Genomic DNA, 15,557 nt, shown 5'->3' with positions numbered 1-15,557 from the left:
AATAGATCCAAAATCGATTGAATTGAATTTTTTACCCAGCCCTAGTGAGTTGTAAGGTCTTATATAGGCAGGTGTGTGCCTTTCCCACTCAAGTCCTATCAGTTTAATTAAACACAGATGGACACCCATGAAGGAGCAGAACAATCTCAAGGAGAATCAGAGGAAATGGACAGCATGTGAGTTAGATATGAGTGTCACAGCAAAGGGTCGGATTACTTATTATCATTTGAGATTTTGGTTTTCCTTTTTTAATGAGTTTGCAAAAGATTCAACGTTTCTGTTTCTTCTGTCAAGATGGAGTGCTGAGTGTCATGAGAAATAAAATGAATTTTTTATTTTAGCAAATGGGAAAAAGGGGTCTGAATAATTTCTGTACCCTCTGTAACTAAGCTAAAAGTTGTTGCTACCTTACCTGATCTGACATAGTTTTGGTTCTCTGATTTAGTCTAGAGGGATGAATGTGGTCTTTTCTGTGACTCCATGACTTCTCAATCTCCTAAGTGGTCTGCTGTCAGGTTCTCAAACTTAAATTTTGAAGTGCTGCCAGGTTCTTCCACGGCTCTCATCCTAGAGGTTATAGGTCTAGTGTCCCTAGTGGCTACAGTTTGCCTAGTGGTGCTTAAAGATTAGTTTCAGGTTTTTTTTCTCCTCTTCTTCAACCTTCAGAAGTCCTCTCCACCTCCAGCCATTTTTAACACCTACACATGATCTTACACATTGAACCTCTTTAGCCTTGGGTTTAGAGTTTAGCTTATGGAGCTATATATTTTGTATCTTTTATAAAAGAGACTATTAAAAGTATTCACACCCTTTGAATTTTTTCCACATCCTGTCAGTCACCACTTATTTGATCAGGATTTCTATGTAACAAGCTAACAAAGACTACATTTTAAAATCTACAATTTAAAATCTAAAGCAGTGGGTCATGTGCCTTCATCCCCCACTTATTCCAAGCAGCTTTTAATACGGATGGAACGGTTTATGAAAACCGTCCGAACCGTTCGGTTTGACTGTCTTGGTTCGGTTCGCGTGTGTTGCGTTCGGTTCATGCGCTGCTCCATTTTCTCATAGGCGAAGCGTTTACACTCCAGAGCAGAAGGTGGCGGTACTGCGACCAAAGCCAACCACCAGTAGTAAACAAGAAGAAGAAGCGAAGCAGCGTAGCCGGGTGTAGCAGAAAAAAATCAGTTGTGGAGAATTGTGTGGGTATGGCGAGTGGGAAAGAACAGGAGTTGGAAGACGCGCCAGCAGCACTTTATAGGTCTGCTGTATGGGACCGCTTTGCATTTAGAGTGACCTATGATGACGGCGGAAAGAAAGTTGTGGATAAAAGTGCAACAGTGTGCAAGCATTGTGCAACACGTGTTGTACTATACAACAGAGTAGGAAGAGACTGCAGAGCTTACAAATCTCCAACCCACTCTGTGGTCCCAGAGTTCTCCTCGCTATTTAGATTTTCCTAACAATCAACATATACCGAGCAGAAAACCGTGACCATGGAACCGTGAACCAAACCGAACCGTGGATTTTGTGAACTGTTCCACCCCTACCTTTTACAGAGCTCCTGTTGCCATTTCCTGAAATTATCATTTTCTTCTTTTCTTTCTGCTGTCACCTCTTCTTTATTTAAATTATGCCTGGCTCCACATTTCCATCTACCATGCACCTACCCTTTCCCACTTAACCCTATAATGCCAAATGTATCATATTTGATACATACGGTTTCCAAAATGTTTTGCATCTGACACCTTTTGCATAATTGAATGCTAAAAACTTTGCTCAAAATCCTATTGTACACAATCAGATATACCTGATAACAGCCAGTAGAAGACTACACAAAAAATAGTCTTGACTTATCGCATAATAATAAATTATTAATATCAAAAATGTATTTCTGTTTTTTCTTTTTACATATTTTGTTAAAAGGGCAAATGAGGAATTCAAACCAAAAAAAGTAATTTTCTGTTTTGTTTTATTCTTGGATCAGGCTTTAAAGGGTTAAGGAATGCATCCGCCACAGCATGATGCATTCACCACCATGTTTTCAGGATCGGGATGATTTTTTGTTTTTTTAATCAATAATTGTTTTTTTTGTTTTTTTTTTATTTCAGGCCCAAACGTTCGTCGTCTGTTTTATCAGAGCATAGCACTTATGAAACCCCTTCCACATGTTTACAATAGAGACTTCTTACTGTATGGCTTTTTGTTGCAACTCCTACTGCCACACACTTTCCTTTCTCAATTTCCATTAAACCATTTCATCCCAAACCTGATTTTAAGCATATTTTCTTTATCCTTAAAACTGTGTGGAGACAAATCCCCAGATCTTTCCTTGGTCACCATGATGCTGTTTTGTTTGTTAAACCAAGCCTTCAGAAAGTGCTGCTAATAAGAATAAGATTTAACACAGAGTAATCCTGTTAGCAGTCTAGTTAGCAGTTGATTGCACTGGATTTTATTTTGGATTGTTGTTATAAAAGATATATGCACCACCCACTTTTTTTCCTTAGGGTTTTATCTCTTAAAGGGATATTGTCTAACAATTTCTGTTTGACTGCCTGAATTCGATGACTGCATTTACAACCTGTGTTATTTGTGTATTGTTACCTCCACTAATAATCAGATACATTTTTAATTAAAATGCGTTTCCCCGTCTTGGTAGTGGTGAAGATAATTTTGAGACACTAAACCAAACTGAAAGTTTTGCGCTATTGCACCACAATACATGACCATGCATATGACGGTTTCACCATCCCCAAGAAAGTAAACTTTAAAGACAACGGAACCTGAGACATAAAAAAAAAGGATAAACATCAGACAAGCCTTTTCTAGGTGGAAAGAGCTAACACAGGAGAAAGATTTTAAATGAGACATGGAAATTGCCACGTGTCTCCTAGTAAGTGAACTCTACTGTCTAAATTAGCCTAAAGCTAACTTTTTCGACAGTGTTGCTGGTTACTATAGAAATTATAAAAGTAGATCCTGCAAACATATACCAATCTTGTTGGTACAGAACTGTATGTTTGCAATGGTTTAGTAGCTTTCAAAGCCATGGTAAATCTAATTAAATCCCAGTTTGTAGAGATTTCACTTCCTTTTCAGATGTCATAGTTACATCTACGCTGCTGAGGCTGTTTGACACATGGCAGCTACCATTGCCGTAATATGTGTTTGAGGCACAACGTGCTAGATGATAGTAATTCTTACACAATATTCATTTCAAACATGAAAACAATCATTCTCTTTTTGTTTGAAAAAATATGCACTACTTTGTGCCAAAGACCAATTAAAGGACTCAACTCTGTGGTTATTATAAGACAAATTCTGAAACGGAACCAAATGTGTGGATACTTCAACCAGCTGCTATCTTCAGGACTGAATCCTATGTCAATTTTTTTCTTGCTTTATCTCTGTCTCATTTAGTCTGTCCACATTCGTAACTGAACCCACTTTGCAAAATCTCTCATAATCTTTGCTAGTCCAACAGGATGTTGACCTAAGGTGGTGCTGATCAGAACCTAATCCCGCCACAGGATCCACCAACGAGAGCGTTTTTCATTAGACACCATCCACATCAGCTGCACAGCATTAACTCCGGAATGCTCCGACCTCCAAAACACGGAGGCGCCATTTTGGCTCCATATGGCACACAGAATAAAAATCCTGAAAAGGGGTTTCACCTTTTTTTTCCTTCTTTAGGTATGTGAAAGCTGCAGTGTTACTAGCAGTTCATCTCCCCCGCCATGCATCTTTTTGTGTATGCAGGGAAAACCAAGCCCCAGTTGTTAGGCCATCTGGAGAGAATTCAAAGCAGTGCAGCTGAGTGTTGAACTCTGACTGATAACGCTACCCACTGTGTGCAACTTTCACTTTTCGTACAAAAGATTAATGAGTTTTCTCTCCTTTTTTTGGCAGCAAAAGGAAGTTGCTTTGAAAACAGCCTCAGCAAAGGTTGAGCATCATAACTCCCCTTTCCTCTTTTTTTTTTTTTTTTATTTTTTTTTTTGTATTTTCTAATCTTTCTCCCGGTTTGGCATCAGATGAGGAAAGGAAAAGTTTTACTTTGTCATTGCACCCATGAGACTGAATTCAGTCAGCCTCAGATCCATATTGACTGGAATGCCCTGTTTGTAAGCTAAACATTTCTCCGTCTTTTGATGCCAACAGAAATGCTGTCCTATGCAGTCCACTTTGCTCTTGATAGTAGAAGCAGGGCTGTTTTTTTTTTTTTTTTTTTGCTCAACACATCTTCCAGATTTTGATGGAAAAAAGGGTGGAAGAAATCCATTAAATCCATGAAAGGATTCTCATCAAAAACGCAAGTTTAAGGGATCGGCAGAGGAGAGAAAAGAGATTCCTGGATGTTGTGGTGGATGTTATTGGGAGTATGCTGTCAAAGCTTTTGCAATGAAATAATGAGAAACAGAAGAATCAGAGGAAATAAGACCAGACTGTGAGATAGTCCCTCACATTTGATCTGCTCCAGAAACAAAGCAGGGAGAGAAAACTGATGGAGGCAGGCTGAGGGAAAGTTGTGACGCTATTGAAGTTTTATCTGTGGCTTTTTGTGTGTGAGTGTGTGTGCAGCTATGTTCTGGGGTGAGAATGAGTACACATAACCTCAGACCTCTTAATCACCCGTGCTGCAATGAGGGGGACTGTGAGACAGCCTCTGTGCCTGATAAAACACCTCATCTCCAGGCTACAGTGAGCAGGAATCCTACCTCTCACCCACACCGCCTCCTTATCTAACTTTCTTTCTCTGCAGCACACTTCCAACCTTCATCTTTATGTCTCCCTCTATATCCTCACCTCTCTCTTATGGTGTTATGGCAAAGCTCAGAACATCAGGTGTCTGTAAGAAGCTAAGTCTTGACCAGGAATCTGAGCTTTCCAGTTTGGAAACACTTCCTATCCTGTATAAATGTATGAATTCACATTGCATTCTTTTTCAAGTGTATGAAAGAGAGTTGATGATTGCAGTGTCTAACAGGGGCTCAAATTCTTGTTTGGGGAGTTCAACTTCTTTATGCAATACAACAGTACAATTGGTATCAGAAGTAGAGAACTGAGCTAATGTGAGACAAAAGATCAAGGGGCTTCAGGTCTGAGGAAATGAATAACGTCTGGAACCTTGTATTCATATTAGCTCAAGCCTGGAGAGGAGCGCTCTTTGAACTGCCAGAGAAGATTAGATCCTAAAAAAGAAATCTACAGTTGTTTGTGTACGACTCTGTGTGTGCTTGTCAATACATGCCTTCGTACTTGGGCGTATTAGTGGAATGCATTTGTTGCAGTTATACTACAATTACCTAAAAAGAACTTCAATGTAAATGATGTTGACTCGTGGATGTATATGTCATCTTTTAAGCAAATCTTCTCTTCCTTTTCACAGCTTATTTGGCCAATTCCAGGTATCCTGGGTATGAACCCTAAATGTTTAAAAGCTTTTAGTAAAACATTACGGTTTCACATTAATCTAAGATTTTTGTTTACATATCAGAGGATTCCAATGAATTTTATTTAAAACAGAGAAGCAACTATTCTTACTTTCTCTGAACTGCATAGGGCCAGATCTTCAAAACAATTGGATGTATTAAAGCAGGCAAACTTGTTAGCAGGCACAATGCTGATCTACAAAGCAGGTGCAAACTGAGATGTGTTCATGAAACAACTGGAACAACAGACACAAACTGTTTTTAATTTAGCAGCTCCTTAAGTGAAAGACTTTTACACCATTTGTAAAAAGGAGCGCTATCCCAGGCCATTGATCCCTGCTACAACAATACTCTACGATGCGACACTACAACGGAAATAACTTGAGCAATGTATAATTTGCAATTACTATTTGATGCCCTGTGCAATAATCTGTATCTCTATATTTGAGACCCAGTGCAATTACTATATATATAAATATAAATATCCATCCATATTAATACCCATGTAAACACCCTGTGCAATAACCCTGTATAAGAATGCTACTGAAACAAAAAGAGAAACTGTCATATGTGGACGCACTGTATATACTGTATATATCCCATGCACCTTTTCTTCGTCAGATATATTATATCATGATATATTTGTGCGGAACTGTTTCCGGTTGATCGTAAAGCTGTATGTTCGGAAAAGAAGCTCAAGGCAGAGAAAAAGCTAGAGAATGGGAAAATTCTCATTTAAACAAAAGTGGCTCGAAAACGAGGAATTCGGGACATGGCTGCAGCCTGTCGACAGAAAAGATGAAGGATTTTGCCGTGTATATATGTTCATGGGTACTTGTTGATGGCATTAAATTAATTTCTGAGAGCATTAAAAAGCATTATATAAGAGCTACTCATTCCTGTAAAAACCCTGCCTGTTAGTCACCAGCCTGTTGTTATGCTAGCAGAAAAATGCTGCTGCATTATGGGTAATGCTGGTGCTGAGAATAATGCATCATAATAACCGGGGTTTCCTACGCTGTGATTGATCCGGCGAGATCTGTTCGGAGTAAACGGGGCTTTATCAGACTGAATATTCAGTCCGGTTGGCCAGGGTAGTTATTTTAGAGCAGTTAATTCTTTGGTTTTGTCATTCTGCATTTTACTGGGAGTCTAACTAAATGAGCTTCGCTGGTTATTTTGTAAAGGTATCTGCTCAGGTAGAGCCTGCAGTCAACAGATAAACTAACATATCAGCAATACTTTTAAAACAATGTATCCAGCTTTCAACCAGCAGCCTGACATTGTGCAGCAATAACTTTCCTTATGCACCAAACGACTGGATTAATCTCAGGTCCTATTTGCTTTAAATCTTGCATCTTATCAAAGAATTTTGCAAGATAACATCTTGAAAAAGGTGCAGTTTTGAATCAATGCTTTTATAAAGTCATGATATACTCTGACCTTGATTGTCTGTGTTTACCAGGCTCCATTTAGCTAGACTACAAGAGAGGTTTGGGACATGAAAATACTCATTATGGCATGACATATACCAGTTTCCCCTAAATAAGAAAGGTTTAAAAGCTTCACCCTTGCAGTATGTCTGTTTACTCCCACACAAGTGATTAAGTCCTAAATGTGTAACCAAGGCTCTGAGCTCCAGGGCTTTTAAGAAGTTAGACACTCTTTCTCCACCAAGAGTGTCTGACTTTGACCACCGAAATGAAATGTTTACACTTATTTATTTTTTTTATCCAACATGGTTTAATGTTTGATGAGTAACACTAATTAATTTCATATTGTTGTTGAGTTGTTTTAATGCTGTGTGTACAAAGGGTAGATAAAAAAGAATTTGTGGATTTTTAAAATACAGAAATAAGTTTCTATTTTGAGCTTGAAAAGCTAGATGAGAGGATTGCAGCAAACTCTTGGTTCATTGTGCTTTTAAAACATCCTGTGAGTTGTTTGCATCAGGAAAACTATTTGTTTATTACTCTTGTTTTTAGTGACCCCAGATTCTCGGCTTTCATGCAATTTTCCATGCGTGACTGCAGGATTCCCTGACACTTTAGCGAGGTTTGACAGATTATTTTTTAATGTGCTCTGAACATTTTGTATTGCTGTGTTTATTTGGAACTGCACACGTTTGATCAGACCACCCAAGGTACAGTAGTTTTATTGGTCGTTTTAAGATCAGAATGTGCAGCTCTGTTAAAAAGCCAAAACCTGTGACTTTCTCTTCTTAATTAGATAAATAATGGTCCTATTAATCAATCACTGCCTCTCTTCTCAAGATTTTCCCTTTTCACTGGGAATGTAGTGCTGCAGTCATTAGAAAACTTATCAACAAAAACGTAATGTAGCAGGACTTTGGCATCACTAAGTTGATTCTTGGTGGCTGAAGCATAGTTTAACAGCTTCTTCTAAAAGTACCAACTTTTATGTTACAGCTACAAACTTGACAAGATTGTTTTAAGCTAAATTAGTTTTTATTAGACTGCGCAAACTTAGGCTCCACCATGAAGTAGAAAGCAATAACAAAACTAAATGCAACCGAAAATAACCAATAATCATCATGGATGATGTGTGTGAGAATGTACTATTCTTATTATTTGTTTTGTATCAGTTATTGTTATTTATTTCTTATATTATGTGTAAATGGTGGTGACAGTGATTTTGTTTTTTTTGTTTGTAAGCATATGCACTGATCGGTGGCACTTTTTTAAAGATTTCGTTGTTCTTGTGACAGTGACAATAAAGTTAAATTGAAAAACATACAGTTTTTACTTTTTTGTTCTGAGCCTCCAAGAGAAAACTTTATTGAACTACCTTTTGCTGTAATTAAGGTTTTGAAGTATTAAAATATGTAATTAGAATAATGGCCCTAGAAAATTGTTCTGGTTGCTGAGAAAGGATCCTGACATAGAAACCTCTAAGCTCTGTAGACCTCCATCTCTGGGCTTTCTTATAAAGTCTCTAAAACTGTGCCTACCTCATTTACAGTACCTGTCTTACCCTGTTTGTTGTCCTAAATGTTTACATATCTTTGTTGTTACAAGTCAGGATTTAGAGGCTTAAACTAAAGTGATGTTTATGTCATTAACATCCAAATTAATCCATTCAGCTTTGATCCTGACCCCCCCTAAGAAGTTCACTCCTTCAGCCTGAAGGTGGTGGTACGTGGTTGTTGTCATTGTTGTCGTCATTGGTAGGTCTGTGTTACAGCTGACTAAATTGTCTGGTCCGCTGCCATTTGGAGATGCACCAAATCATATTATTCAGTCGGTCATGGATTAGGGGAAGAGGAGAAAAAAACATTGGCTGGGGGATGATCAAAGAAGGCCCACATTCAGCTTACTCTGACAGACTTACAGCGAGACAATAAAACGGGTGGCAGAGCGAGGAATCTGATTTTAGGACCTAAACTTTACTCTGTTTGTTAAAGGGCATCTATTTTTTTTATTTTTGTTTTTTAGATCTGTGTGCCTGAATGTATGATCAGTGAGTATTTTCACAAGTACGCATGCTCAGACCTATGTGAGCCTGTTTGTCTGTTTTGTACACCAATTGGGCCAAACGGCAGAGCAAAAGAAAGGGAGGAGAGAGTGAGTCAGCCTGCAGATGAAAGAGTCAAAGTAAAGACTCTGCCGTCCCCCTAAAAAAAAAATAGAAAACTACAGCTCCCTTGCTCACTTTTTGAAGTCATCCAAGAGGAGGGAGGGAAGCGACACACTTTCCCAATCGCATTAGGACATGGCGTCAGGCTTGTTGCATGCTACAGATTACACTTTGGTTTGAAGTGGAGTTTTAAGTGGGACATGCTGGGTGAGTTCAAAATTCCTCTCAAATCCAGCCTGCATCTCAACATCAGTACTGTTACCAATCAAAGCAGGCATGGGGATATGAAGTGGTAAAAATCAAGGTCAACCTGCACTGAAAACCAGATACCCAGAATGCCATCATGGTCTACTCAGCGTTCATTGGCTGTTTGAATCAAAATGCTGGAGCAGAAACCATGACTACAACATATTCCTAAATGTCAGACCACCTGCTTGAGTTACAGTTTCAAATTCAGCAGAGTTTAAAGCCTCTAGCTGAATTTCATGACCTTATGATGTAGGTCAGATTTCATGTCCTTTCACACTGATGGGAATGAGTATAATTGGTTTTTGTGAAATCAAGAAGCAGCTGTGTATGATCACTGAGCATTTGATGTATGTTTATCCGCATACGCCCGCATTATTTCTGTACTCTGCGCGACGAAGGCTGACACTGAGCAGCGTGCATGAAGCAAATCACTACTGACAGGCATTGATGGCAAACTGTGAAATGCAAAATAAAGCCTCTTGTCATTACAGCACCAACTCCCCTCTCTTGCACTGACTCTCAAAGATGTGCGGGGAAAGACTAGGATGATTACAGACAAACGAGCAAATAACATCTCCCAGCTCTCCCTCGCAAGCAGATTGAACTCAAATCATTACGAGAGACATGTGCGACAAACAGAGTCATTCTCAGTGCTTCCAAACACAGCTGCCATTGGAGAGGCTTGATGGAAGACAAAAAAGTGATCTTTTTAAATATGGATTTTCGTTTGTTTTTTTGTTTTTTCCACAGACAACCACCATAAATTACATCCCTAGTGTGTAATATACAGCTTTTTGTAAACAGGGGAAACAACAGATTATAGAGAAACATTTAACCCTAGCCTTTTAGACTTTATGGTAAAGCCTCCCATTAAGCAGAGTTGGTGAATAAAGCTGAATACAACCTGAGGATACTTGGGAGGAAAAACTCGAGCTATCAAGACATTTTTTAGGCTAAAAGTTAATGAGGAGATTGTGTGCAAAACTGCAAACATTTTTCATCATAGGCTTTCAGTTATTACAACCATCTCTAGATAGTGTTTTTTGTGCAGTGAAACAACAAAAGTACAGGTGTGAGTACAACACTATTATTAATATGAAAAGGTTTTTAAAGCCAGAATGGATTTTGATTAGTTATTGTGAAATAACTGTCACTGTCAGTTTAAAATCTGCTGATCTGTAACTGTAATGAACACCTGTAATATTTTGTATGTTGTATTCTTTTTAAGGAAGCATATTATCTTTAACAAGGCAAAGCTTGATGTATTGGTTGCGATAACAACTTGTCAGGCAGTAACAGTGAGCCTGGTTTGCTTGTTTGCTACTCCAGAATGCTGTGTAGCTTCACATCGGTTAATGTGCAGAGGAGGATCTCTGCTAAAAGTGTCAGCCTCTCAGTACAAAAGGTTGAACACATGTTCCTCTCTGGGTTTAAATAGTATAGGACACCATAACCCTTTGCCATGTTTCATTTTAATTCAGTTTATTTATATAGCGCCAATGGACAACAGACATTGTCTAAAGGCACTTTGCAGAGACAATTCAACCAGATCATACAGTCAAATTTATACAAAGTTTTCTGTCTAAGGAAATCCAGTTGATTACATTGACTCATTGACTCAAAGACAATACTTCACACCTAGCATGGTTGTAGTGACAGTGGAGGGGAAAAACTCCCTTTTAACAGAAAGAAGCCTCCATTAGAACCAGGCTCAGTGTGAGCGGCCATCTGCTGAGGTCAACTGGGGTTCAAGGAGACAGAAGCAGACATACAAAAAGCAGCTGTAAAGGGCGGCCCTGTCCATGAAAAACACAGCCAGGCAGACGATCTCCGAGCCAGGTCCCATGTCAGAGGATGAAACAGAGGGCATACATTTAGTCACAGTCAGAGAAACAGGACTACACTGAAAAACAGTGGGTACTTTTTTATTTTTTTTGAATGTATTTTACAGCATAATTTGTTCTCTTTTTGCATCTCACCATGATACCCATCAAACATATATCAATACATTGCTTTTTTTAAATGAAAATCAAACTACATTACAAAATGAGAAAACTGTTTTTTGTCAGTCCCAATTTAGGTCAGCAAAGTTCAGGAAGATTTATATTTCAAAATTTTGTTATTTCTGCTGCAACATAAGGTAACTTCCATTAAACTTTTGTATAGTTACAGAGGATTACCATAAAAATATTAAATGAAATAAATAGATATTATTTTCTTTGTTTGTAAACGCATCTCTTAACTGACTCATGCAGCTTATGTCTGGCTTCTACTATCTTAGGAATTTTTACAGACTAATTTGTTCGTCTGCCAGGCTAATGCTATAATTCTTACTGTTTGTTTTGATATGACAAACATCTTTTGATGTGGCCGCCATAGATTGTCCTCTGTTTTTTTTTAACTTAACCCTTTGCTTTAAATGTCATTCAAATTTTCAACCACTACTTCTGCACTGTAGGGAGATCAGTTGAGGGAATTACAGTACACCTCAGAGCAGATTACATGACAGTTTTGTTACCTGGGCATGTAACAAGTGTATTTAGGTGACATCACATACATTTTGTGTGTCGTTTTGAGAGTTTATCCTTCAGAAAAAGTAGAAATAAATCTATTAGATTTTTTTTTCAAAGCTCTATGAAAAGAGATCGGTTTATTTTCGCTCCCACAAACTCCAGAAGTTAACATGTGTTGGCACACAGCTCTACAGAGAAATTCTTACCTGCCTGTAGCAGCAATTCAATAAAGCGTTCCTGGAATGCACACCTTGAGTGGACCTTTTCTAAACGGCTGTGGATCAAACTCAGACCCTCTGTTTGTCCATTAGGTGTTTGAGCAACTGTGACTTAAGTCTTTGCATGTTGGAGAAAGTTGTCCCTCTGCCACTCCTGTCAGTCTTTGTGTAGCGCGTCCTTTTGTCTGTCTGTGTATGTGTGCGTTTGGCCTGACTCCCACTGCAGATTATTAATTAAGTTCTCATAAGTGGTGCATGCCTTGCCTTCAGATCTACTTCCACTCTCTTTAACGCACACACACACATCCACAAGGTATCTGTACACACACATACTTCAAAGCAGCTGCACTCCACACCGCCAGGATTAAGAGGCGATTGAAGAGCCTGATACAGCCTCAAAGTGCCTTCAGCACAAAAATGCCTTTGGCAGGGCACAGGTAGTCTCTTTGAAAATTCTTCCAGACTCACACACATATGGCTGGGCTTTTAATTTAGCTCTGTTTTTCACAGTCCAGCGGGGCCATTTTTTTTGTTGTTGTTCTCTTCACATGTTCCATCCACATCTCGGTCTACTCCCAGCCATTTCTTAATGTGTATTTAGATGCTTGGTTTCTATAATGCTTGATGTTGCACAGTGCTGTCTGCCGCCTTCCCTTGGGTGACTGTAAGTAAAGGGAATAGGCTAGTAGCTGCCTCTTTATGTTTTTATGAAACATCTGAGCCCGTTTGCTTGTCAGTATGGCAGTGTGTCTCTGTGAATGTGTTTAGATGTGAGGCCAAGTCATTTACAGTACAGCAAGCGCCTCATTAATTCACAACCAATTGAAATGAAGTATATTTTTTTGCTGCTCAGCCGCGTTTATGTCTCATCTTTTTGCTTTCATTTAGACTGCAAAACTAGTGCCTCTGAAAGAAACGGTTAAGAAATCTCACCTCCTGCCAAATTTGTCTTATAAACTGACAACCAGAGTTTTATTCAGCAAAGCTGCAGCGCTGCCACAGTCAAAAGGAGCAAACAAATACATCAAATGTAAAGAATAAGAGCCCTATTTGCACCTCCCCTCTCCCACATGCACATTTCTTTTTCTGCTTTTTTTTTTTTTTTCCTCCACCCTTCTTTGTCCTCCCGGCTCTCATCAGGTGCAGCAGGGCCCCTAGGGACAAGCGGGGCCGCCACTCAAAGAATCCTGGCACAGGAAGACAGGTCTGTGTCCTTGGTGACGGCTCTTTGTAGCCATGGTGACAGGTGTGTCCGTTCAGAGCGGACGGCGGTGTTTGTCAGGAAGTGTTTGGATTGGGGGCAGAGGCTGAATGCAGCTTAGGTGTTGATGGCTGTAAGGGGTGTGTTCAATAGAGCAGTGTTTGCTCCAGAGTTATCTGTCTGTTAGGACTCCAGGGTTATGACCATGAAGTGTCCTGGTGTAATTATTCTGTTTCTACCAAAAGAAGCCATAGATTACTACTGATTTAAAGAAATTAAAAAATATATTTTCAAATGGTTCATCTTATATTTGAGAGCGACAAGCCGTAAAAATGTAAACATGTTTGGCAGAAAAATTTTAAATAAATCTTTGTATCATTAATTACAGATCATGTCGTGGATTTCAACACAAAATCTCCTTGAATTAAACTGTTTCCTGATCAAAAAAGAGCCTTTGGTGTCCAGCCTTTATACTTCCTACTACCTGTCGCTGGTAAAATCTGATTGTTTGCTTTACAACAGTTACCATCTCCAACACCAATAAATCAACTTAATGTATGGCTGTTTTTATTTTTTTTTTAAGACAAATCTTGCCTATTTGTGTAACCTTTATTTTTGCAAACTTTGCTTTAAAGTATGCCCCAATTCAAGACAGGTATTGTCAAACATTGATGTTTGTGAGCACAGTTTCTAAATCATGAAAATGTGCTTTACTTTTTTTGTCCCCTATCAATACAAAACATCTGCTGAAGTTCATGATCACATTATTAAACCAACGTTATACCTGCTCACTAAATTGTTTTTTTTTTATTATATGAGCCAAATAAGCAATATTTTGGCTCCCTTTCAACCACACGTATTATAAACCGTAAATTGAATTATATTTGGTGTTCTTCACATAAAGGCATCCCTTTTCTGTTTGTTTGAGCTGCTGTCTCTGTAGTCGTTTGTTTCTTTCCTGTTTTACATTGATTTTAGACTTTGAAATTGATACAACTATGAACTAAAAGCCCAAACATCAATTTTTTAAGGACATGTGGAAATACTTAAGTCTGCATTTAATATGCATTATCTAGAGCATTGTATTCAACTTATAGATGTTAAAACAAATAAAAAAAGAAAAGAAATAAGATCAGAACTGATCTAACAAACTGTTACAACAGTCCTGAAGCTTACTCCATCATCACATTCTTTTTTTTTTTTTTCCTCTGGGGCTAATTGGCAGCAACATTTTAATTCACCCCTCCAACACCTCCTTTCTTGTTAAGTGATGGACTGTTGGTTGGAGATGAAAAGAGACCAGTACCCTCTGGGCAGCGTGGCCGTCACTACCTTCTGGCACACACAGGCGTTAAGGTTGGAGCGGTGCCAGGGGGCCACAGGGACACATTGCCAACAGATAGAGGTCAACATTGGTGTGTTTGTGTGTGGGAGAGAGAGCGGATCAGTTTGGGGAGGGCAATGTGTCTCTGTGCACTTCCTAACTAAAGATTGAATTTCACCTCTCAGTCATGTCTCTTTGTGTCCCTCCATCCACCTGCCTGCATATCTCTTTCTCACACCCGCCCCTCTCCTCTTTCTTGTTGCAGACAAACAGCAGGTTGAAGCAGATTGAGAAGGAGCACAGTCAGAAGCTTGCCAAGTCTGCCCAGGTAATCAGTTTCCTTTCTCCTGCCTTCTTCTGACCTTCCCTTCGTTTAATATTTCTCTTTTCCACCCAACTTTGTCACAGAACACACAGATGAGGGGGAGGCAAGGAATTTTTACCTGCAGCCTTTTCTCCACAGCCCCTGGACTAACATAAAGTTATGATCAGTTTGAAAAATAAATCCACATATGCACAACAGAAGTTTATATTACCAAACCTAACATGGGAATAAGATATATATATATATTTTTTTTGGGGGAAATTTGGGCCTTTTTTTTTTTAATTGCAAGGATTGTTTTTTTTTCGGTTCTTTGGGAGGCCAGTTTTTTTTTTTTTAGTTTTTCAGTTTGGTTATCTGCTTCCTAGCAGACAATATATCAGGAAACCGCATAATATTGACATTAATGGTAAATATTGCAATTGTCACATAAACCAGATTTTTTTCTGTCATTTCTTTCTCCACGGTCAATTATGATGCTTCAGTCTCCCTTTGTGACTTCAAACATCTTAAACACAGCTATATGTGCTATATTGGCATGTAACTACAAAATATTACACAGCATAATATTATTAGTGCATAAATCCACACAGCAGTGATAAATGGGGTTACTTCCAATTTTGATTAGTTGGTGTTTCTAAAATGACACTGTCCACAGCGCGTTGACTTGTTAACATGAAAGGTTACAGCCATAC

General features: G+C 38.8%; 1 protein-coding gene across 1 annotated transcript in view; it reads left to right on the top strand.

The window, feature by feature from the left end:
- Positions 1 to 14,931, top strand: part of cep112 (centrosomal protein 112kDa) — a 108,272-nt gene extending 93,341 nt beyond the window's left edge. Inside the window, exon 21 of the mRNA XM_015387031.1 lies at positions 14,806 to 14,931. Coding sequence (XP_015242517.1) covers positions 14,806 to 14,901 — 96 coding nt within the window. The 3' untranslated portion in view covers positions 14,902 to 14,931. The remainder of the gene's footprint in view (positions 1 to 14,805) is intronic.
- Positions 14,932 to 15,557: the final 626 nt, after the last annotated feature.

The sequence above is a fragment of the Cyprinodon variegatus genome, unplaced genomic scaffold (assembly GCF_000732505.1).
Source record: "Cyprinodon variegatus isolate N-32 unplaced genomic scaffold, C_variegatus-1.0 Scaffold384, whole genome shotgun sequence".
NCBI classification, from domain to species: Eukaryota; Metazoa; Chordata; class Actinopteri; order Cyprinodontiformes; family Cyprinodontidae; genus Cyprinodon; species Cyprinodon variegatus.
Note: the sequence above shows the minus strand (reverse complement) of the source record. Positions and strands in the feature narration are given on the sequence as shown.